This window comes from Bos grunniens, chromosome 5, assembly GCF_055505025.1.
Source record: "Bos grunniens cultivar Pamir isolate PY7600 chromosome 5, Bosgru_T2T1.0, whole genome shotgun sequence".
NCBI lineage: Eukaryota > Metazoa > Chordata > Mammalia > Artiodactyla > Bovidae > Bos > Bos grunniens.
In genome coordinates, this window is record NC_141169.1 from 110,383,239 (window position 1) to 110,407,144 (window position 23,906).

A 23,906-nucleotide genomic window follows, 5' to 3' on the forward strand; every position below is an offset into this window, starting at 1 on the left:
CGTCGATCTGTGCTATGCTGAGGAACGGAAACAGGTCAGCCGCAGGCACTGTCCAGTTCTGTCCATGCTCCCCGTTGCCCGGGGCCAGTTCTTGGGGTCGGCAAGGAAGGCCCTTGCTAGGGCTGTGGCACTGTCCTGGCCTCAGCCTCCCGGGCAGTCTGTTTTCAGAGCTTGGTTTGTTTACCCAGCTGGGTGAGTGGCAGCCCATGGGGATCAGGCTGAATACCAAGGGAGGGTGGAGGGGCAGTGTGCTGGCCTGTGACAGGACACGACTCCAGCCCCCAGTGGCATCTGCAGTGGGAGCTGCCTGACAGGTGTGAGCTGCTGGGAGCTGAGCTGCGGGCACATGGGAGGTGCCTGAGATGCCACAGCAGGATGCTGGGCACTGCATGATCCTCTCCCCCTTCACGTGGGATCAGAACAGACTTCCCAGGTTGTCCCTAACTTGCTGGACTAGGATCCTGTCAGCCTCCAGGTCCAGCCCTTGATTTTGTGGTCAGCAAGCCCGCATCTGGCTGTGTTGCAGGCTCCGTAGCTGCTGCCACAAGTGATGCCTCTGGAAGGCTGGGGGCAGAGGGCTCTCCTGTCTCGGGCCACTCTGCCCCCCGAGCTGGGCCCTCAGACAGTGTGTCATTTTGTAAAGGAGGCCCCAAGAGGGGAAGGACCCCCGTGACAGACCCCACGGGGTGTTTATACAAGGAATCTGGGATGTCGTGTTGACAAAAGGGCGGGCAGACTAACTAGTGACTGTCTTTCGATAGCTTTGGAAACTCAAATCCAAACTTAGGCTGCAGTGAACAGCTACAGCGGCATCAGCGACTGTGCAGGTGAGGGTCCCTCCATGCTGGTGGCACAGGCCCCACCCAGGAGTGGGGAGGGGGCACGGTGGGGCGGGGGCGGAACCCTGCCCTCAGGTTGGCCTTCCTGAAGGGCGCTGCTCACAGCCCATTCTTCAGGGTCGCCCGGGGCATCGGGGAGCACTGGGTGTGAGCAGCCGTCGTGGTCACCGCTTGCCCTCTCCCTCTCAGGCCCATCCCTGGGTGACCAGGCCCCCAGTGCTCAGGAGCCTGCCACCTGAACAGACAGGGTCGTCACTGCATCTCAACTGAGTCAGTTTGAGGATTTGCTATTGTTAATTCTGAGTAAATAACTTAGTTCATCCTAGCACTGATGTGGGGAAAAGCAGGATTGTATTTTAGTTCAAGAGGACCACGACAGCCGTCCCAAGGCTGGGGGTCCCCTGGCCCCACACCCTCCACCCGTGGAGCCCTGTGTGACGTGAAGGCTGTGAGGAGACCGCGCATCTTCCCAGCTGCGTCCATTTAGGACAAAGCTACACTTGAGTCAACTCAGGTCATCCTGAGGGTGGAGGACTGACTGACACCTTATCTTCAGGTCACACAGGGTTTTAAGTCTTGATGCACCAAACACACAGCAACTCCTCTCCCCGGGCCTGTGCCGCCACCTTCTCTGATGCTACCAAATCTAATACACCTTCCTTAATCAAGCCGTCAGCCCCTCCAGAGCCCCTTGTGGAGGGTGCCTCAGGGTGAGAGCTGGATGAAAAGGAGCAGAAGCAGAGGAAGAGGGAGGGAGCCGTCGGTGGCCCACCACTGCTGGGCTGTGGCTCCGGCATTCCAGATCGCCCAGTGGAGTCGCAGCCCTTGTGTAATAAACCACAGCGACATCCACCTCCACGTTGTGTTTTAATAAATAGAGCAGATTCATGGAATAGACCTTAAATCACATTTACAGACACTTCTAGGTCCAAACACGTAGGCGAGAAGCTGCTGCTGCCGGAAGGGATGAGGCCCACATGCACTTGAGGACTGAGTCTACCACCCCACCGCCTGTAGGCTGGATGGTGGAGCCCAGGACAGCAGCAGGTGCGGGACACGCACGCACCTGGCCCCGCAACTGCACGCTACAGAACGGCGGGAACTGTGCTACTTTGAGACAAGCTAGAGGAAGGTTTCCTAATGTACTAACTGAGACTCCCATCATTACCCATCAGTCGGAGAACATTAGCTACAGAAGAGCACCCACTGACAAATAAGGGCAGGGGACAGCAAAGAGGAAGCTATACAGGCCATCTCGTTTCTTCCAATGACGGGAGCGTCCTCGTCACGCACCTCCTGCTGGCTTAGTCCAAAAACTTCCTGTTGGCATTTGCACCAAACAAGGCTCCCCGCACTTCGGGCATCATCTGTGAAGAGTGGAGAACTTCTGTGAGGCAGTGCGGCCTGGCACGGACCCACCTGAGCCGCAGCCACAGGGCCAACCACTTATCCCAGCAGAGGCCGAGAGAGAGGTGACGATCACACCTCTGGGCTTCAGGCCACTGCTTAATGGGGACAAAGAGAAGCGACAGAAGTCACCACCATCCGGGGCTTCCGTCATGTTCTGACATGGGCAGAAGTGACGCTCTCTCAACAGACAGAGCACCCACCCTGTGCCGAGTAGACAAGGCAGGCATGTGCTGAGGCCTCCAGTAGCAACTGGAAAACCCCAAGGGCCCAACCTCAGGACGGTGGCTGCCGTCCACGTGTGGTCAATGCAGCTCTGGAAAGGACGTTCAGTTTACCTAGTTTTACAAATTTACCCACGTGTGCCTGGTGGTCAAGCAGACCGCACTCCTGAAAAGGCCCCACACCGGGGACAACTCAACTTTCGCGACCGCTTTCTGCAAACACGGGAACCCAGCAGCAATTCCTCTAACAAGCGACTTGATTCCTGTCACTCGCTCAGGGGTGTGGGGTTCTAGGGCCTTCGTTAAGCAATTCCGTAGTAAAGCATCTCTTAAGCACCCCGATACATCTCACACGTAGTGAGATCCTAGACAGACAAAGCCCTTGTTCTATCCCCAAGCCCACCCTCATATACATGGTATCATCTCAGCAAATGACACTAAATGTCCAAACCTCCATTCAAGAAAATGTCCCAAAACGTACAAAGAGCGACAAATCTCAAATACCAACGACACGTTCTCCACATCACCTCAAAGTAACCCCAGGCCAACTGACTGAGAAGTGTCCCCACACTCACCTGCTGGGCTATGAGGTCCAGCCGACTTTCGAGTGTGTTGGACACCTTGATCTTGCGGTCCCCGTTATAGATCTCAACACCGCCGGCTCTACAAAGAACAAGGTAAAGAACCATGTGTATAGATCTAAGGAAAACAGACCCGTGGTGCAGTTACCTTCTTCCTCTTGAGTAGAGGCCAATGAACATACACAATCAATTTGAAACTGTAACTCATCCCAAGTGACTATGTGCCAACCTCACTTGGTTAACTCCAACAACTTGCCCCTCCCTAACAGAACAAAAAGGGGAATTCTGTCCCCATTTGCCAATCAACAGTCCCAGTCCTCATCTGATCCAGGCTCCAGTCAGCTGTGAGCAAACCCCTCAGAGGTGAAGCGTCTCTGTTTAATTCTGGAGTAGGTGCTCTAACATCCAGGGTATGTACTGTCTGACTTTTCTAAGGGTCCAGACTCAAAACACCGTGAACAGTGGCCCTGACTGGAACCTGCTATTTACCAGACCTCAAACTGCTTGTCGGTTTTATCTCCTCCCGCCGCTAATTACCCATCAGCAGAGTGGCTTTGGATCCTGAGCCCTGGGTCAGCTCCGCATAGACGTTACCTCATGGCAGCTGCCAAGAGCTGGAAAGCTACAAGGAAACAATGCCCTGGCCTCCCCGCCCAGGAGCTCCTGTGGCCAACCCCACTGCACCCAGCCATCAGTAGAAGCACCAAGAATGCTCAGTCCACACCACGGAGTCCACCAGCCAGACATGAAAGTAGTTTCCTGGCCAGAGGGAGCCACCCCCTTTCTCAGCATCTAGTCACACGTGTACCGAGCTTCAACTTCTGGGTACAAAATCTGTTCTGCTGTTTGGCAGGAGGAACCATAAGAATCTGGTTCACAAGAGGAGACCAACAGGAGCTGACAGGAGGCACAAATGAGCGGGGTTCCACTGCCCTCCAGCACACTGAGCCCAGCGGACACAAGGAAGGTCCAGCATGTGGCTGTTCATGCAGCCAGAGCCACTTGCATGTTAAAAGCAGAAGCACTCCTTACATCTCCTCGGGCAGGTAGGCCTCCTGGTCAATCTGGACATCAACGTCTCTTTTGGTTGCAACTTTGTACACAGGGATTGCTTTTTGCACTGCAGCCTGGAAAGACAAAAAAAAACACAGAGGTGTCATCAAAAACTATGCAGGAACCACAGGAGATGTGGGTTCGATCCCTGGGTTGGGAAGATCCCCTGGAAGAGGAAACAGCAACCCACTCCAGTATTTGTGCCAGGACAATTTCATGAACAGAGGAGCCTGATGGGCTACAGTCCATGGAGTCACAGAGAGTCAGACACAAATAAGCAACTTGACCACACACACAGAACAGTTATCCTCAAAACCAACAATCTATACAAGCAAAGATATTCCCACTTATTTTTAACAGTCAAATGGTAGAAACCACCCAGGTGTCTATAAACACAAATGAGTAAATAAAATGTGGTCCATAGATTCATCCTTAAAAAAGGAAATTCCAACTCTGGCTATACCATCAATGAACCTTGAAGACAATATGCCAAGTGAAGTAAGCCCATCACCAAAGGACAGGCTTGGTAGGATTCCTCTTACAGAGGCACTAGAGTAGCCGTGTGATACAGACAGGAGCAGGATGCGCCTGCCAGGGGCTCATGGAGTTGCTGTTCAGTTTGGAAGATGGAAAGTTCTGCAGAAGGAGGGTGGGGACAGTTGCAGAACAGCGAATGTACTTAAAGCACAGAACTGTATGCTTAAAACTGGTAACAATGGTAAATTTAATGCACTTTTTACCACATTTTAAAAAGGAGTGAGCTGGGGGAAGGGGTATAGGGTAGATGGAAGAGGTTCTAACCTGACTGAAGGTAGCACCAGGTGTGGGCTCCAGCAAGACACTAATAACATCATGACGGAACTTTAGTCTTTTTATGATCCTGTTACCAGTTGAACAGATGTACACATACACTGAATTCTTCCTATTCCTCAGGTCTCACACAGTGTCACCATGGAGAGCGGATGCCACTCTGGCGGCATCCGGCCCCAGCAGCTTCACAGCGACGCCCACCAAGGTGCACTGCCCCACGTCTAGGTGGGCGGCCCAAGCCGGGCTCCGGGTCCCTGGCACAGCTCACTAGTTCACAGTGGAGATAAGAGTGAACACTGCTCCCCACCTGGCAGTCTGCTCTCCTAGGAGACAAGTGACCTGGGGCAGCCACAAACATACTGTGCGTTAAAATGTAGTCACTAAGGGACTAAGCTCTCTCAACCTCGCCCGACTGTAAGCTACAGGGAAGAACGACCTGAACAGAGTAGCTGGCACATAATCAGAGCTGGTGGTGGGGGGTGGGTCTACAACCTAAGGATCCTTCTGTTGCCACCGTGTGCCTGCCAGGGCCTTGGTCCTCCCTGGGGCCAAGGTCTCCTCCCTTAAGAGAGAAGCTCCTCAACACTGGCCTCTGGCAGTGACTCTCTGTCATCACTTTGCTGGTACCTCCTGGCCTCCTCCAGGTGTAGGACAGTACTAAGTTAGCACCAAGCCCTGCTGCTCTGGGAGTATGCCACTTCTCTGTGGTCTTGCCTATCCTCGGCTCCAATCCAGTAGGTACCGTTCTTACTGAATTTTCAGATCATGGTATACAAGGTCTCCAGGAAGGGAGGAGGGTACTAACACAGCTGGCAGCTTGATTTCTTTGAGACAGTAAATCAGAGGCTTGGGTACACTGAAGTCAGAATCTCCAATGAGTGAAGACTTCCAGTCTCCATGGCTGAGCTGTCATTTCATACCCAACACATTGATCTTTAAAAAGAAAAAGGATTTTTTTCAAACTTTACCTTCACCAGAGGGAAATCCTGTTTCCTGCAGCGAACGATCATCCGGGGCTCCAGCAACTGGTACAAACCCTATTAAAGCACAGATGCAATCAGCACAAACTATAAAATAAAGCAACAGCAAACAGAATGTCTTTATAATTCTCTCAGAGTTGGGGGAAAAGTCCTAAGTTCCCCCAAAGAGGGCCTACACAGCACAATAAAATGGGAAGACTCTGGTGTCACAAACCAGATAAATACACCCAAATGCTCTAGTGATGGGAACAAAATACAGCTAAGTGAAAGTGAAGTCGCTCAGTCGTGTCTGACTCTCTGCGACCCTGTGGACTGTAGCCCACCAGGCTCCTCTGTCTATGGGATTCTCCAGGCAAGAATACTGGAGTGGGTTGCCATTTCCTTCTCCAGGGATCTTCCCAACCCAGGGATCGAACCCAGGTCTCCCATATTGCAGGCAGATCTTTAACCTCTGAGCCACCAGGGAAGCCCAAAATACAGCTAGGTTGAGGACAAATACTGTTTGTCCTGAGCAGGAAACATAGTTTATACAGCCTGTGGTCTAAACCTCAATACCTAAAACAAGCATTTCAGTGGTGAAATAAAATTAGGAAGGTTTATAGTTGGGGGTTACAGAGAACCATTAAAAAGGTATCAGTCTCATTCAACCTGCGAGATACCACCGTCCTCCCAAGCATCTCTTCCTCGACAAGGCAAAGAGCCAAGATGAGAACACGCAGGAGCTGTGTGTTCACAAGACGACGCAGGAGGGGCACAGCGGGCTTCTCACACTGTCGGTTCTGCAGGCGCGTGGCCATCTGTGGTACACCTGACCTACAGACTTACCTGGAGGACCAGTCCATCCAGCAGCACTTGGTACCTGGTTGTATCTTTTACCACTTTGCTGAGTCTCTGTTTTGCTTCATTTAGTAGGTCCTACAAAGGGTGGAAAACAAAAAAGTTGTCCAAGCACCTGGGTATTCCGCTCAGAACCCACACGGGGCTGGCCCAGCTTGTGTCCAATCAGTTCTCACTCTGTGGCGGTTTTCACTCCACAGACGTTCTCTGAGGTGCACAGTAAAGCAGATGCTGTGCTAAGGTCACAGATACACAGAAGCAGCGCCAGCTCAGCTCTCAGGGAGACAATGCTCTAGCGGAAGAGCCCTACCGACTGACACAAATGTGTGACACAGACTGGAAAAGCAAGTTGTAGCATTAAGACAGCCATTTAAGATGGTTCTATTTTTTATTTAGAAAAGAAAGAGTCTCTGAACAGAGAACAAAGTGTCATCAATGTTTACCTGTAAAGAGGCTGGACTATCAATGATTTCAATTTTGTGTTAAGTTTGTATTTTCTAATCATCTGTAACAAACACTTCTTTAACAGAAACAGAAATCTCACATGGTTGCAAAGAACACACTGGAAATTACTCTGTAAGTGATAAGCGTATATTGGTTTACTGGCTAAAAGTGGACCCAGGCAGAGATAATACCCCTCAGTTCCACTGCTGTCCACCCAACACTGTCATGAACATTCCATCCCAAAAAGTTTCCCACGCATCTACTCTACTGAACACAATCTCTAGAACGATTGTGGGGTATTTAAAAAGGAGAGGGAAGCTACATGCTCACCTAGAGACCAATCAGAATTTGGGAAGTGAGGGTAGAGAGAAGGAAGTGGTTCTGTGAGTGAGTCACCCTTGACCCCACCACTTTCCAGGAACCACTGCCAAGCATTTTAAGCCTTCATAATCTAGGAAGCTCATGGCACAAAGGTTTACAGCATTTGTGTTATACATCTGGCTGAAAGAAACTTAAGCCCCTCCTCACCAAGAGATCCCTCAAGCACGTTTCTTTATGCTAGAATTGACCATCCACACTGGTCAAGCAGGTAAGGGTGGAAAGGGGAGTTTGGAGACAGCCTTACATTATGAGAATCAAGTCAACCTCTAAATAGCAGTGCAGCTGTTTATAAAAATAACCCACTATGAAAAATCTGGAAATGGGTAAATGAGTCTTAACACCGCCCACAACTACAAGCAAGGGCACAGGAAGTTGGAAAAAACTGAACTCCAGATAAGAAAGCTAAAACCTAACGGAAATTGTGTCGTCCCCTATCTAGAGCATTCCTGTCCACTGAACAGACGTGCCCTACAGGTGAGGACGGTAAGTTACGAGCAGTGATGTTACTAGGCATCAATACTCCAGTGATACTGATTCTAAACTCAGCTTCTGGCTGCAGCCTGATGCCTCATGGAGAGAGGTGTAAGTCACTGTCTTTACCTCTCAGCCTACAGATCGGTACTTTGAGAGTTGTCCACCTGCACCTGCCTCTAGCTTCCTGAAGATTTAGGACCATGCTCCTAGAAATCAAGAAACTGAAACCTGATGATGACGACGACAACAGAACCATGTTTCCTTGGTCCTTCCACGTGTGGACAGTCAGCTGGCCGTCAATCCCAGCACCGGCAATCTCTACTTCAGGGACCAACACATCAGAATTTCTGCAGGGTACTTGTGCTCTATCTCCCAACAACAGGAACAGTGCCTTACAAGGTGTGAGGCTTAGAGAGTGACAGGAGAAGACTGTCGCTGCCCTCTTCCGCATGAGGCACTATACAGGCACTTTTCCTACATGAACCTTCAGGTGTGTGCTTTCCCCATTCTACTAGAAACGAAAGGTTCAAAGAAGCTAACAGATGCACCCACCGAACAGCAGACAGTGGTGAAACAGAAACTCACACCTCACAGAGATCCCAAAAACGGGCTCTAACACTGGAAAGCGTCGGGGCAAGGCAGCGGGACAAGGTCAACAGTGAGAAGAACAACCAAAGGATGAAGCACTGCGGGCAGCAGAGCTTGCCTGTTTGCTACCATGTCCTTCCATCTGTTTCCCCATCCTTTCCTAGCCAACTGCTTGACAAATCCCCTTCTTCAATAGTTTGATTCTATGCGCAAGCTGGAAAAATGAAGGTTTTAAAAGAGCAAACTGCACTGAAACATGGACATGTTGCCCTGCTCCCCATCATCTCATAGTTGGGGCTGGTTACTGGGGTTTGCTAAACCGAAAAGTCCCCCATGGCCCAGTGTTAGGCTGCAAAGGCCGAAGGAAACAAGTGCTTTAGAACAACTGAATTAGAGCAACATTTATTTTCGCAAAATTCTAATCAGCAAAACAAAAGCTCACAATGTGTTCTGAAACGCTGCACGTTACAGAATAACTGCATTTGGTATCTATCGAAATGCTAACAGCTCAACAAAACAAGAGAAAAATAAAGAGTTCTGTCCCTGGCTTCTTATTCTCCTTCCACATGACTGCTTTCCCCATGTCCTTAGAATGTCTTATTTTCCTGGCTGTTAAGCTCGAGGCTTCTCAGGTGGTTGCCTGACAGTGGAATCCTACATCCACAATGGTGATGAGCTCATCCACACACAGACTGGGCTTGACAGCTGTCTATATGCCAGCCCCAACCTCTCTCCTAAACTCACCTGGTCTTCTGAAGCCGTTCAAATGCCAAGATTCATCACATTCTCCACCTGCTGTTCCCCCTGTATTTACCAATACCTATCCAGGTGCCTTACCTGGTAAGAAAACCTTAAGTCTTTTTCGACTCCTCACAACCTGCAGTCACCAAGTCCTACAGACTCCAATCTTTAACAATCTGTGGACGAGGCCCTGGCCTTCTCTTAATGACCACTGCTGCCATTTGGTCTGGGCTTCTCTGCTTTTTGACCTTCAGATCCAAGTTAAGCCATAACCTCATTTTCTCTCCCTACATCACCAGTTCTCTTTCTCCAACACAAACCTAATCCTACAGCATGCTCCTTTAGACGCCCTGCAACAAGATTACTCTGGGCTGTTTATGCCCGATGAGGCCACCAAAATCTCTGGAAAATGGGGCCTGGAGTTTGCATTTTAACAAGGCCCTCCATGAGATCTCCATGCCTATTAAGGGTTAAGAGAAAAGGTAAAAGGATACTTTCCACGCTCCTGAGTAGGCATCAAGTCTAACCAAACGCTGGTGTCTCTCTCCAGCCTCAGCTCCTATATTCCCTGCTCTTCTGGACAATTCCATTTCCTGCTCGTGTTGTCGATTCCTGGTTTTGGTTCATGCTGCTCTCTCCAATTCCGTCTCCAAGCTATGACTGACTTAATTCTTCATAGTCACCCTCAAAAGGCTGTAGTGCAGACACAGTCTTTTGTCTCGACTCCTACAGGACTGAGCAACACAAAACCCTGCAACCCACACAGCTGCCTCCCTCAAGGGAACCTAGCTAGGAAATGAAAACAGGTGAGTGAAAACTAAAAGATCAAGTTGGTACTGAAATCAGAAAGACATGTGGGTGTAAGAGTTTAAGAAGCAGATAAACTCTGGCTAGTTTGTGCTGCTGTGCTTGTGCTGTGCTTAGTCGTGTCCGACTCTTTGCGACTCCGTGGACTGTAGCCCGCCAGGCTCCTGTGTCCATGGGGATTCTGCAGACAAGAACACTGGAGTGGGTTGCCACGCCCTGTTCCAGGGGATCTTCCCAACCCAGGGATCGGATCCAGGTCTCCCACATTGCAGGCGGATTCTTTTACAGTCTGAGCCGCCAGGGAAGCCCCTGGCTACTCTGGGGTCTGTAATAGGTGTTAGGGGAGCTACTCTTCTCTCTACTGGAGCACACTTGTACTCACAATGCTGGGTGGGCTGCTGCTCTACGTCAGAGGATTCTGCTGTAGTTCCTGCTGTGTTGTTACAGTGTGTCCTCACACTTGAGACACCCTAGCAGACATTTCCATCTGGAAGCTTCCTGGCCCCTCTAAACAGGTCCAAAGTCAAAGTCATCTGATTGTTGTTCTTAAAAGAGTCCGCTCTCCTGACTTCCTATTTCATTAATAGAACCACCACTCTTCTAGGCAGCCAGGCCTGAAATTCAGGATTTTGTATCAGTCTTAAAGGAGGCAGCAGAAGATCAATCCGCAGCCAATGTCCAGAGTGTCCTCCTATAAAATGCATCCCCACTGACAACCCACTCAGTCCTTGCTGCCATCACACTAGTCATGTGACGAGACCAACATCTTAAGATATTTGTGTTTCTTTAGTCATCTAAGATGGTATGTCTTCTACTTAGTCAAGTTTTATATCTCCAGTTTTACAGCTTTTCCACATTGGGCCTATTCATTAACATTTATTCCTAATTAGTTACTGCTGGCATGTGGAAAAACTATCAATTTCTGTATATTCTCTTTGTAGCCAGTCACCATTTGAACTAATCACTAGTTCTTAGTGTTTTTTGGGTGTTGTATTTTTTAGTATATAATTGTAGCATCAAAACAGTATGTTTCTTCCTTCCCAATATTTATCTAACTTATCTCTCCATTTGTTAAGAAATCTAGGGCCTCCGCAACAACAATATGAGTAGCAGTGCATATAGAGGCGTCCGTGATTGGTTTCTGAATTTTCCTTTCTGGTCATGCCATGTGGTTCGCAGGTTCTTAGCTCCCCGACAGGAGACTGAACCCATGGCCCCTGCAGTGGAAGTCCGGAGACCTGACGACTGGACCCACAGGGAATTCCCTGGTTTCTGAATTAATTCAAATTCCTTCAGGCTGCCTGACCTAAGTGTATGTTCCTGCCCTGTCCTTTGGATGACAATACTCTGCAGACGGTTACGTGTCTAACCTCTTCCCTGTTAAATTTAGTCTACATACTTATGAACTTACATCATGAACCCTATATATGATATTCTTCATAAAATAAAGTGAAAACTTCAACACCCTTCTACTGAAAGTACTCAAAGGTTCCTCACGTGCACTCAGGGCCCCTATGTTACTCCATTCAGGCTTTCCAGCCTCAAGCCCCCATCACCCGCACTCTACGGTCCTCCATCATGAGTTATGTGACCCAGAAGAGTCTATATGTTGTCAGAGCAGTGAGTCCTTGAAAATGGGACACATATCTTATTCATTTCTTTATTTATTACAATTCCTACTGTACTGATTTGCTAACCAAAGGTTTTCTCTCTAAAAATCATTAATCAAGTCCTTAATCCAATATGAACTAGTGAATTCTCGATAATAGACAGACATTTTATAATACTATAACTAAAGGGACTAATTACTCACTGTGATAAGGTCATCTCTCGCTCTGAGGACTTTGAGCCTCGCTTGATTCATCAAATTGGACATCTGACTGCAAAAGGCATGGAAAAGTATCATCACTAGAGCTGCAGAGAAAAAAATGTACACCCTTCTTCAGATACGCAAACACCTTTCTCTGTACGGACCCAAACAGAACTCCCTGAAATAATGCAGTGCTTTATACCCACCTATTCTCAAATATTACGAAATATTTATTGAGTGCTTACCAAGTGGCAAGACTTTATCAGTTATTTCAACTGTATATTTCAGTAATCCAGTGAGGCTTCCATGTTCCCAAGTGAGGAAAGGGAAGTTAAGCAGAGTGACCAAGGTTAGATAAGCAGTGAGTGGTCCAGATAAAACCAGAACCCGTATCTGCTGACCCCAGTGCACCTGCTGGACCCTCTCAGCCCAGTGATTTTCAAAGCTCACATTTTCTTCTGCTGCTCAATCTGCTTTTCTTTCTTCTCGTAATATTCCATAATCTTCAGTCTTTGGGTTTGGACAAGACGACCTTTCTCAATGTTGAACTCTTCTTCTGCCTACCAAGAAATTAATTATTATTATTTCATTATACAGATTTGACAATTTTATTTTAAGCTGCTGGTGACCAGGGTATTTGCTTAAATTCACTTTATTCTATATCTAAAATGAAAAAGTGTTATGACTCATCTTCAAAGAGTACTCCTCATTCCTTTTGTTCAAAAGGAAAGATCAGTGATTTTTATCATAAATGAAGCCAGAGTAAAAATTTAATCAAGGATAATAGTACCCACAAACAAATTTACAAAGTATATAATCAGAAGATTCTGTATATGAAAAAGATACAGAATTTGGAGTTAGAAGATCTGAGTTACTGTCTAAAATATTTGGTCAAGTAATCTCAGTCTAAGTGTCTTCCCTTATAAAATAAAAATAGTATTCTTTCCTTGTCGTTCAAAATCTAACAGTCCTTTTAAAATGATCAACTATATAAATTTGAGTTATTAGTTTTTTTAGTGTTAATTATTGAGTAGTCACTTTTTTTTTAACCTTAAGTAAACTTTATTTTTTTTTTTGAGCAGTCACTTTTTACAAAGACTATCTCAGTGTGTCAACTGTCTGTGATTTTCAGGCAGTAAGAAATTATGACTTTGGAAGTTAGCTAAAGTTACTCATTCAGATATTTAATGTTTTGCACAGCTACTGGAACCTTCATGTTCTAAAATAAATGCCTAACAGCTTATTACTACACCTATCACAGGAAATAAGTACAGATGATGGCGTCATATGAGATAAGACTACTTTAAAATAAAAATGCATTTAGCAGCTGAAACATTAAGTGCTAATATTTGTCCCAGAGAGAAATAAGGAAACTAGTTATACAAGAAACTGCAGCACTCAGATGGTCATCAAAACAATATTAAACATGCAACAAGGATACAGTTTACAGCACAGGGAAATATAACCTTTATTTGTACTACTGGAGAATAAATTAAAAGAACAATGAAAATTAAGTATTAAATGGTATTTGATTATACCTAGAGAAAAGAACAATTTTACATAACATACAGACATACTATGCAACTCAAAATTACTCTGTTAAGCAATGTTATCCAGTACTAATTAGGAAAGCAAGACCATATAAAACTCAGGTAACTTCTTTAACCTAGACAGTGGAATCTCACCTTTGCATCAATTTCTTCTGCTTTCTCATTGGCTTCTTGTTCAATAAAAGCCATCATGTGCTTAATCTAGAAGAACGAAAAGGTTATTTTTGAATGACAAGAAAATAATATCTTTTCTGATTCATTCAATAATCATTTACTGAAGTGCATTTCCCTTCTCAGGTGATGTTGCAATGTTGTAACAAATCCAATATAGACTTTGAAAATGGTCCACATCCAAAAAAGACCCACAAACTCTTTAATAGGAAATAAATACAGTAATAAATAAACACAGTTTATAAATGCTAAAAGCCACTGGCCTCCAGAGGTAAACCCTGATTCAAACCTGCATTATCTGCCTTTATCGCTCCTGCTGGACCCCCTGCTACTAGATCTGACGAGATCAGCACAGCCTAGAGCAAAACACTCATTTTAACCTCCATCTGAGAAGCCCGTTTACAGTCAACAGGAACACACCGCGCCTCTGGGAGTTCCGACAAGAGAAAGTCACCTGCTTCAGGACATTTAACTCCGCCCCAAGACAGAAAAATCTGCCCTTAAATTACACTTTTCTTCTTCCTGCTAAATCTACTCGGTTTTACCCTTTTGCAGTCCGATTCCTTTAGAGATTTGCTGAAATAAACGACCATACTCCTCAGACAGGAAAAGCAACATGGACAAATACTTGAATACGGGGGGGGTAGGAATCTGGACACCCAGGATTTCTACGCGTCTGGTCTGCGCTTGGTGCTCAGCCCGGTCACTGATGAGAATTACGGGGAGCGCAGGCGTCGCCCTGATGGAGACCCCGCGGAACGTGTAGGGGTACAGGCCATACATTTCTTCACTCTTAACCGTTTTACAGAAACAAAAGATGCCTTTGATTTTCACCACGGTTTTACCTTTATAAGGTATTCTTCCTGGGGAACCCTTAGTTCTCGCTCTATCCTAATCAGGGGTGAGAGGGCCGGGGCCGGGAGGTGACCACTACTAGGCAGTGTGGAGGGCACCGCGTCCTTCCCCACAGCGACGCTCGGACGCCGCACGGGCTGATGCTCACGCCCGCACGGCACCTTGTGAAGACGCCTTAAGCTTCCCCCCAGAGCTGTTCTTGCCGCCTTCTGTGATCATCCGAAGATGCACTTAAAGGAGACACTCCGCCCTTCTGAGCGCTGATTAGATAACGAATAAAAGCAAAGACGTTTCCGAGGAAATGGAAATTTCCAAGGAAGAAACACCGAATTCCTCACGTAACAAGACTCACAAGACGGTGCGTAAGCGTTAGTCAGCGTTTTCCTACAAACTTCAGAAAGAAGGGGCCGACTTCCCTAAAAACTGTGGCCTGAGGATCCTTCCCCGAAGGCCGGGCCTAGACGCTCAACGCCCGCCCAGCCCGCGAACGACTAGGCGCCGCGCCAGCGCCGCGACCCCAGGGCCAGCCCCGACCCGCACAGCCCCGCGGCACGCCCACCGCCGACGCCCGGCAGCTGAGGCAGGGCCCCAGGAACGGAGGAGGCCTGGCCGACGAGGCCGCCGCGGGGCTTATCCAGGCCGGGGATGCGCCCGCCTGCCTCCTGGAGCCCAGCTTGGCGCTCACCTGCTTCTGCACGTCGGCATCGCTGAGGGCCATGGCGGCAAGCCGTGCGGCGGCGGACGATCGGCCGGAGGTAAGACCTAACACAGGAGATGGGAGAAAGGGAGAGGAAAGCCGGCGAAGCTCCCCGCCTCCTCTGTTTTGTGAGCTCGACTTCCGGTTCCTGCGCAGGACGCCGGGCAGCCCAGCCAGTGGGGAGAGAGCAGCCCAGCCAGTGGGGAAAGAGAGCAACCCGGAAGTCCTGCCCCGCCCCCGTCGCCGACTCGTGACCCCTCATGGGTTTTTTCCCTAGTAGCCCGCTTGGGGGTCGGGTAGAAGGTTCGCCGTTAGGCGTCTGACTGCTGAGCATTGTCGACTGTGTTCTTTAAAAACGTTTATTTCTGCCAGCCAGAATTTATTTTACTGTCCTGGCCCTAATGGAAGCAAAAGTTTCAGTATTTTTACTAACAGGTTTTTAAGAGGAGCTTTTTGGAGAAGGGAATGGCAACCCACCCCTGTATGCTTGCCTGCAGAATTCCATGGACAGAGAAGCCTGGAGGGCTATACAGTCCGTGGGATCGCAGAGTCAGACACGACTGAGTGACTAATACACACATGCACCCACAGAGGAGCTTTACATTTACAGAAAATTGAGAGCCCCTAAAAACTGCTTCCCGTAATAGAAGCCTTTTACCTTTCTGGGGTACATTATATAATTCATTAGCCAACGCTGATGTGTGGACAAAAGCCTACGGCTTAATCAATTTCCTTAGCTTCCCCTTGTTGCAGAATATTCAGCCTCTTCACCGGTGCCAGACTAAATCTCAGAGATAGTGTGGGTTTTTTTTTTATTTTTTGCATGGAGTAAAAAACTATTTTTATTGCTTTGCCAGGAGAGGAGGAGGCCACAGCAGGCTAATGCCTTCAAAACTGTCTTGCCCTGGAGGGGGTAGTGAGTAGTCTTACAGTGTTCAAGGAGAAGCGTGTGATCAGCCCATGGACATTGTTTTGATTGGGTGAAGGCTGGAAGTCAGCATTATCAACCTTCTGGTTTCAACTGGTCTGGGGTCATTTAGAACTGGACATGAAACAAGACTGGTTCCAAATTGGGAAAGGAGTATGTCAAGGCTGCATATTGTCACCCTGCTTATTATTTAACTTACATGCAGAGTACATCATGCAAAATAAAGTATAAGCTGGAATCAAGATTGCCGTAAGTATCAATAACCTCAGATATGCAGATGATGCCACCCTTATGGCAGAAAGCAAAGAAGAACTAAAGAGCCTCTTGATGAAAGTGAAAGAGAGTGAGAGTGAAATGAGAATGAATGAGAGTGAAAAAGTTGGCTTAAAACTCAACATTCAAAAAAGGAAAATCATGGCATCTGGTCCCATCACTCCATGGCAAATAGATGGAGAAACAATGGAAACAGTGAGAGACTTTAATTTTCTTGGGTTCCAAAATCACTTCAGATAGTGACTGCAGCCATGAAATTAAAACATACTTGCTCCTTGGACAAAAAGCTATGACCAACCTAGACAGCACATTAAAAAGCAGAGACATTACTGTGCCGACAAAGGTCTGTCTGGTCAAAGCTGTGGTTTTTCCAGTAGTCCTGTATGGATGTGAGCATTGGACTATATAGACAGCTGAGTGCCAAAGAATTGATGCTTTTGAACTGCGGTATTGGAGAAGACTCTTGAGAGTCCCTTGGACTGCAAGATCAAAGTCAGTCCTAAATATTCATTGGAAGGACTGATGCTGAAGCTCCAATACTTTGGCCACCTGACTCGAAGAACTGACTCATTGGAAAAGACCCTGATGCTGGAAGGATTGAAGGCAGGAGGAGGAGGGGATGACAGAGGATGAGATGGTTGGATGGCATCACTGACTCAATGGAGATGAGTCTGAGTAAGCTCTGGGAGTTGGTGATGGACAGGGAAGCCTGGCATGCTGCAGCCCATGGGGTCACAGAGTCGTACTGGACTGAGCGACTGAACTGAACTTGGGTCAATGTGCTTGTGGGCATCATAGTGTTAACTTCTTCCACCTGGTGAGGGTCTCAGTATCTGCAAAACAGCTCAAAGGACAGCTCAGAATATTATCTATAGCTCTTAAAGAACTAAAGGTCCTTGACTTTGTCTAATGGCTGAAGTATTACTATTTTATCTTGCCTATTTTCCTTTCTTTCTGCATTTTCTCATTAAATTTTTTGAATTTATTTTTGAGCGTACTGGACCCTTGTTGCTACACGCACAGCGTCCCAGATGGCACTGGGGGTAAAGCCTCTCTCTGCCAGTGCAGGAAATGCAAGACCAGGTCAGGCTGAGATGGTCTTCACTCATTTGGATTACAGTCCCTCTTCCCATTTTTTTATTTTTGGCCACACCATGCAGGATGCAGAGCTTCCCTGACCAGGATGGAACCCATACTCCCTACAGTGGAAGCATGGAGTCCTAACCACTGGACCTCCAGGGAAGTCCTCCTCCTGTTTTTTTTTTTACAATGCTGTGCAATTATGTGGCGCTGAGGAGTGAGAATAGCAAACTAACACATGTCCTGGGACTTCCACGGTGGTTCAGGGACTAAGACTCTGCACTCCCAATGAAGGGGGCCTGGGTTCGACCCCTGGTAAGGGAACTAGATCACACATGCTGCAGTTAAAAAAAAAAAAAAAATCCTGAGTGCCACAACCAAGACCAATCAAATAAATATTTAAAAAAACAAACAAAAAACTGCCGTTGCTGCTGCTAAGTCACTTCAGTCGTGTCCGACCCTGTGGGACCCCATAGACGGCAGCCCACCAGGCTCCCCTGTCCCTGGGATTCTCCAGGCAAGAACACTGGAATTCTTGGGTTGCCATTTCCTAAGTACCTGTCTGTTGGGGGCCAGAGTGAGGTACTCCGCCCGTGACAAAAGTCATGAGGAAGGAGGCTCGACATACGCAAAGGCGGGATCGAGCCTCAGGAGTCCCCCTGGAAATTCTCAAGCATCTACCCCCATTACCAGAGCCTGCCTACTTTACTACTTTGTGCTCTTACCTACACCTCTGACTTTACGGGGGGCTGTCCCCCACCACCTCTTTCGGAGAAGGAGTTAACCTAGAGCTCCAGTCAATAAAAACTCTTGGGTGTGACAAGAGTGTTTTAACCCTCAAACTCCTCTGAAGGTTCTCTAGCCTGCCTGACAGGCTCGTCTAGCCACATGTGATTGCTCACAGCCTCCCAACCGTGAGAGGCACGAGATGCTTTAAACCTTCTAAAAACAGGTTCCTTAGAAAAGTTAGAAAACTATTAGTATAAGTATAATGGGCTGATTAGAAATTGTGTTGGTGAAGGGTTTTTCATTTGTTGAGCCAATGTTTGTTGCTACGTCTCCACATCCCCTGCCCTTACACACATTAATGAATATATAGAAGGAATAAGTATTAACCTTTGATATTAATCACGTTAGACCTTAGGCTAAGTAAATTCTTTCCTTAACTAAAACCCACTACACCCTCACCCTGTAGGAATGTAACTTTATTTGGGTGGCGTCTGTTTTGAGAATAATCAGCCCTGGAGAAATAAGTGTCCTGATTGACTGACCGCTGTCACAAGGAGAGGGTCGTAAATTGTCAGCAGGCCCCCCTGGCCAGAAGATGATGTAACACCCCTAAGACCTCTGTATACATTTGTGTGAAGCACCTGACTTTAATACAAGTCAGGACTGCTGTCCCCACGTGACTTTTGTATAACATCTCAGTGTATAAAAACAGACTCTGGAAAATAAAGAATTGGGATCAGTTTCTCGAAATACTGGTCTCCCCATGTCGCTCTCTCTCTCACTCTGGCTGAGTCTCCATCTGGAGCGCAGAACCCACCATGCTTACTAATTATGCCTGGGCTTCTAAGATCCGACCAGGGAGGCCTCAGTGTCTCCTCTCCTTCGGGAGAACAGAAGGACGCCTGCGGCCTACGTAAGTGGTGCAAACTTCTTGTCTTGAAGTTTTATTGGTCTCCCACGTAAACCAAGCTACTCAGCCTCTTTTCTCCACTGAATTTTCCTACTGAGCTATCCTTATTCTATTACTCTTTATATCTTTAATTAATATCTAATTGAAGCTATTGTATCCTGATCCTCGCCTATGCCGTCTCTCCTTCGAATACCCTGGATCAGCCGGGGCTGGTCCCCGGCAGGCTGTCTAATCACGTATGAAATTAATGTCTGGGACAGATGTGACACTATCCAGATAAGTGTGCTTTTGTTTTTTGGAAAACAGTGTGCTGATTTTTATGATTATTATTCTAAGACATTAAAAAATACAGAAAAGTACAAAGAATAATTCAAATGTACATGTACCACCATCCAGTTGAGAATCAGCATTTGTCACATTTGCCTTAGGGCTTCTCTTTTTAAATAAAAGATACAGATACACTTAGCATTCCCTTTGGTGCAGCTCCCCCTCTCCCCATAAGAACCAGGTAAAGTTCACAGAGTGAAGCAGAAATGAGAGTTACTAGGAGTAACACACCAAAATTAACTAGTTGGTGGTTTTCCAAATCCAATTTCCTCCTATATTAGCTTAGGTCTTGTGAAGAAGTTTTATTAAAACAACTTTTCAGACAAATTCCAAAAATCCCATTCCCAGATAAGCCTATTTATCTATGTGCTGTCTTGTCTGATTCTTTGTGGTCCTATAGCCTGCCAGGCTCCTCTGCCCATGGCATTAAGGCAAGAACACTGGAGTGGGTTGTCATTTCCTCCTCCAGGGGATTTTCCTGACCCAGGGGTTGAACCCACGTCTCTTTTGTCTCCTGCATTGGCAGGTGGGTTCTTTACCTTATGGCTTCACCCAAATTGCTGACCTAAATTCCTTTCAGGTTAGTCACTTAGAGATGGTTTACATGCTCCTTGTCTAACCTGCTTCCAAGCTAAGACCTCAGTCTGTGGTTTATCTGTAAATTGAGTCACCAGAATAAATAGACCAGTTTGTCTGCTGGGGAGGACACTCACAGAGAGAAACTAAGGTCATCTGTCTTTGAATGTTGAGGAATTAATTTTACAAAGAAAAAAATGATGGCAGAAAGTAGTGAAAGTCTAACTTAGGTGCTTACATTTTTGTGCCCCTTCCAACCAGTCATCCATCCGCATGGCACAAGTAATGACCTCTAATCACTCTCCAATTTATAACCTCCTGTGGCTCCCATGTGCTCTTGGGGAGCTGCCTGAACCGGCCCTGCCACCTCACTGATCTTATCACTCCCCTTCCCCTTCTCATCAGGTCAGAGCTTTACTGGTTTGTTCTCAAGCTTTTCACCTGAGAAAATCTTTTCCTGCACTTGCCCCTTGGCTTGTTTATCAGTCCCTTTCCATCAACACCCTCTCACCTTTTCTACTCCTGTCCCTTGTTTGTTTACTTCAGGATATACCACAATTATAAGCTTTTTCCCCCCCTTTTATTTCTATGTTTTATCTGGTTTTTCAACGAAAGTGTCAGCTTCACAACAGAGACGATGTCATGGTTTTTCCCAGCATCCAGCACACGGCCTGATAATAGTCGGCATTCAATAAACAACTGATGAACAAGAATAAAGTGAATGTAATTAGTTTAGATTTTATAATCACATCAGGCTACAGTCTAGGACTCTGTGTCACTTAAGATCTGTTGGGAAAAAACCCCCAAAACCTCTGAAAATCATGAACTGCTTGTGATTAAAGTAATTTCTGTAAAAGAATGACATTATTTTACCACTGTTTGCTGAAAAGACTACCCCTTCCCCCACTGGTCTCTGTTGCAAAGCAATGAAGGACCATTCTGACCTTTCAACTCCATTGGCTTATATGTTATCCTTGTATACATTCAAACACTTTTTTAGAAAAGGGGTGAAAACCAACCCTAAAGCTGAAAACAGTCCAAAATTTACCTAACCATATATTGAATTGGCAACCTGCCACACAGGATTATTTTACATGGCTTTTTTTAAAAATTTACATAGAATGAACTGCATATGATTTCGGACACAGGAGCAGTAAGTAGCAGCGAGCAGAAACAAAGTCTTAGTTTCCTAGACAGGGAGTCCTAACCACTGGACCACAGGGACTAACCAACTAGGTAAGAATGAATTCAGGGGAGGAAGAAGGTAAAAAGGAAAAGTTGATTGAAAAGAAAAGTACACAGGGTCAGAGAGAGAGTGACATGTCTTTGGTTAAGTTTAAATCCTTTATAAGGTGGCAGTTTTCTGGGTCTTTGTCTTCCCTCAGGCTGATCATCTTGTTTGTCCCCTCAGGTTGATTTGTCTCAGGACCCTCCCCTGGGGTTCGCACGCACACCTTGGGCAAGACTGATCTCAAAGTGAAGGCTTCTGGGAGAAGGAAGACTCATTATGGCCTAGAATTATCCCTTGACTTTTGACCCCAAGGAGCCTTTCTGGTGTTATCACTTGTCCCCAAAATACAGGGGGAGCAGAGATCTCTTAATCTGTTACTCAAACAGGGTTTTGCCCGTCTTTGTCCTTGCCATATTATCACCCTGACTATTGCTATGACTGCTGTTACTTCCATTTTGGAGGGCAAACAGGAGGCTGATTGTAAATTCCTCAATTGGAGCCCACCTATCTCGCGTCTCAGGGAAGGCAAACAGGAGACTAGTTTTAAGTATGTAATTTGAAGCCCACTTCTTCCTGCCTCATGAAATGCAAATAGAAGGCCAGCTGTAAATGTCAAACCTGGAGCTCATCTATCTCCTACCTCACATAGACTTACGAAGTACAATTAGATGAGTCCTGACACCTGTGTGACCACCATACTATAAAGACTCTTTTCATCACCCTAGTGAAAGCTCTTTTCTAGTCAATCCCACACTCTGAGGCAACAGTGCTGATTTCTATAACCATTGATTAATTTTGCCTGTTCCTGAAATCCTTCTAAATGGAATCACAAAGTGTGTATACATTTTTAAGTCTTGCTTCTTCGACTCAATATAAACATTTTCAGATTAATCCATATTGTAACGTATCAGCGGTCCCTTTTTATCGCTGAGTAATTTCTGTACAATTCAAAAAGTCAACTTTTTAAAAATTAAGTCTAAGAGACCGTTAAAAGATTTAACAACCAAGCGCAATGCGTGATCCTGGCTTAAAAACCATAAGAGCCATTACTTGGACGATGGGGAAAATTTAACATAGCTCGATTAATAGGCACTACTAAGGAGTGATTTATATTTTTCTTAGCTAAGTCTTTTCTGGGCAAATCTATCCGATTTCACTGCCAAGGCACCACCACCCGAGTCAATCACGCCGGCCCCAAGCCTCCTAGGACACTAACTCCAACCCTCTTTCGGATTCCGCCACTCACCCTCCCATCAATTCAGGTTTTCATCACTTCTTTTTTCACAGCTTTATTGAGAAATATACTTCACATACACTTCACCTTTTTGAAGTCTACAACTGAATACAATTAAATGGCTTCAAGAGTATCCAGAGCTGCTCAACCACCAGCACAATCAACCGGAAAACATCTTCATCAGCATAGAAAGAACCCTCTGACCCCACTAGCAGGGACACTGCCCAAAGGCCTTCTATCCTTCGGCCCCTCCTCCGGGCCGTCAGGCGTGCAGACACCGTGGCTCCCTTAGATTCCCTCGCGGGGCGGGTGCCAAAGCGTGCCTTCGTTGCGGCGCTGAGTCGCCCCCACCGCCCCGCATCCGCAGTGACCCAGCTCCCCAGTGTTGCTGCGCCGGCGCTCCCAGGACCCGACACTCCGTCAGCCGGCTCGCCTACACACACTCACGCTGCGCCTGCAGCTGCTCCCGCAGGCTTTGCCCGCCTCCGCACCCACGACGGTGGGCCCATCCCAGTCAGCCCCCTTCTCAGCAGCCCGTGGCGGCCACCTCCGGCGGCGGAACCATAGAGCGGCTCTCCAAGTGGAGAGTAGGCCAGGAGAGAGTGGTCCTTCCGGGTCACGTCTGCGGGAAGAAGGGTGGTGCCTCCACCACAAAACCTCTGTGGTCCAGACTTCCGCTCTGGAGGGCACATCCGCCCCCTTGCGGCGCGCCCGCGCCCCGCCCCAACGCCGGCGGTGACGGAAGCACGCCGGGGTGACCTCACCCGCCAACATGGCGGCGGCGGTAGATTAGGGCAGCGGGTCGGAGCCGCCGCCGCCGCCGCCGCCGCGGGTTCGTGTGTGCAGCACCTGCCGCCGCCTCCTTCACCTCTTCGGGTTGCAGGGGCCTGAGCCAGGTGAGGGGAGTAGGGTCGCGGGCAGGCCGCGCCGGGCCCTCTCCCAGCGCCGCCGGAGGTGTCCAGAGGCCGACGCGGGAGACGAAAGAGTGAGAAGCTGAGGGCGCGAGGCCAGCCCGCTGCCCCGCAGACTTGCCTGGGCGAGGGTGGGCCTCGGGCGAGGGGTGCGTGCGCGGGGCTCGAGTCTTGGCTCCCCGCCCGCCAGCCGGGTCGCGGCTTCTCTCTCAGGTTCACGGTCCCTCTCCCGGCGGCTCGGACGCCGCTGTCATTTGCTGTTACATTATTTCACATGTTCAGTTTCCCCACCCGTGGAGACACACGGTTCGCGCTAGGTGGTCTCTCCCTTTGGTCTTTCTCCCACCATCCCAGGGCGTCCCTGAGTGTTTTTCCTTCGTGCTCGAACTTTCCAGGCCTAGGCTTGCCCGCAGGTCCTGGGCCCTGGCCGCCGCCCTGCGGAGTTTGCCCGCTGCCCG

At 47.7% G+C, this 23,906-nt stretch overlaps 2 protein-coding genes and 1 long non-coding RNA gene across 20 annotated transcripts in view; 2 read left to right on the forward strand and 1 right to left on the reverse strand.

Moving 5' to 3' along the window:
- Positions 1 to 1,687: 1,687 nt before the first annotated feature.
- ATP6V1E1 (ATPase H+ transporting V1 subunit E1) lies at positions 1,688 to 23,311 on the reverse strand. 2 transcript variants are annotated; one of them, XM_086402700.1, is made up of 9 exons: positions 22,985 to 23,311; positions 13,662 to 13,727; positions 12,427 to 12,536; positions 11,980 to 12,046; positions 6,720 to 6,809; positions 5,883 to 5,951; positions 4,084 to 4,178; positions 3,046 to 3,133; positions 1,688 to 2,206 (listed from the first exon to the last, which is right to left on the reverse strand). In XM_086402700.1, the coding sequence occupies exons 1-9, from the start codon at positions 23,309 to 23,311 to the stop codon at positions 2,144 to 2,146; spliced, it is 975 nt and encodes a 324-aa protein (XP_086258826.1). In that variant the 3' UTR covers positions 1,688 to 2,143. The 2 variants fall into 2 exon arrangements, with proteins under 2 accessions (XP_086258826.1, XP_086258827.1); XM_086402701.1 differs by lacking the exon at positions 22,985 to 23,311 and adding an exon at positions 15,238 to 15,372.
- On the forward strand, positions 7,355 to 10,263 carry LOC147373021 (uncharacterized). Its single transcript, XR_015164483.1, has 2 exons — positions 7,355 to 8,039; positions 8,164 to 10,263. It is a non-coding gene; the product is annotated as an uncharacterized LOC147373021 (long non-coding RNA).
- The window catches only part of BCL2L13 (BCL2 like 13), a 50,572-nt gene continuing 49,965 nt past the window's right edge, over positions 23,300 to 23,906 (forward strand). For 11 of the 17 annotated variants that reach the window (XM_086402686.1, XM_086402681.1, XM_086402685.1 and 8 more), the window contains exon 1: positions 23,300 to 23,433. The gene's annotated coding sequence lies outside the window, so the exon portion shown is untranslated. Of the gene's footprint in view, positions 23,523 to 23,906 lie in introns of all 17 variants that reach the window. The other 6 variants (XM_086402682.1, XM_086402690.1, XM_086402684.1 and 3 more) reach the window with 2 other exon arrangements.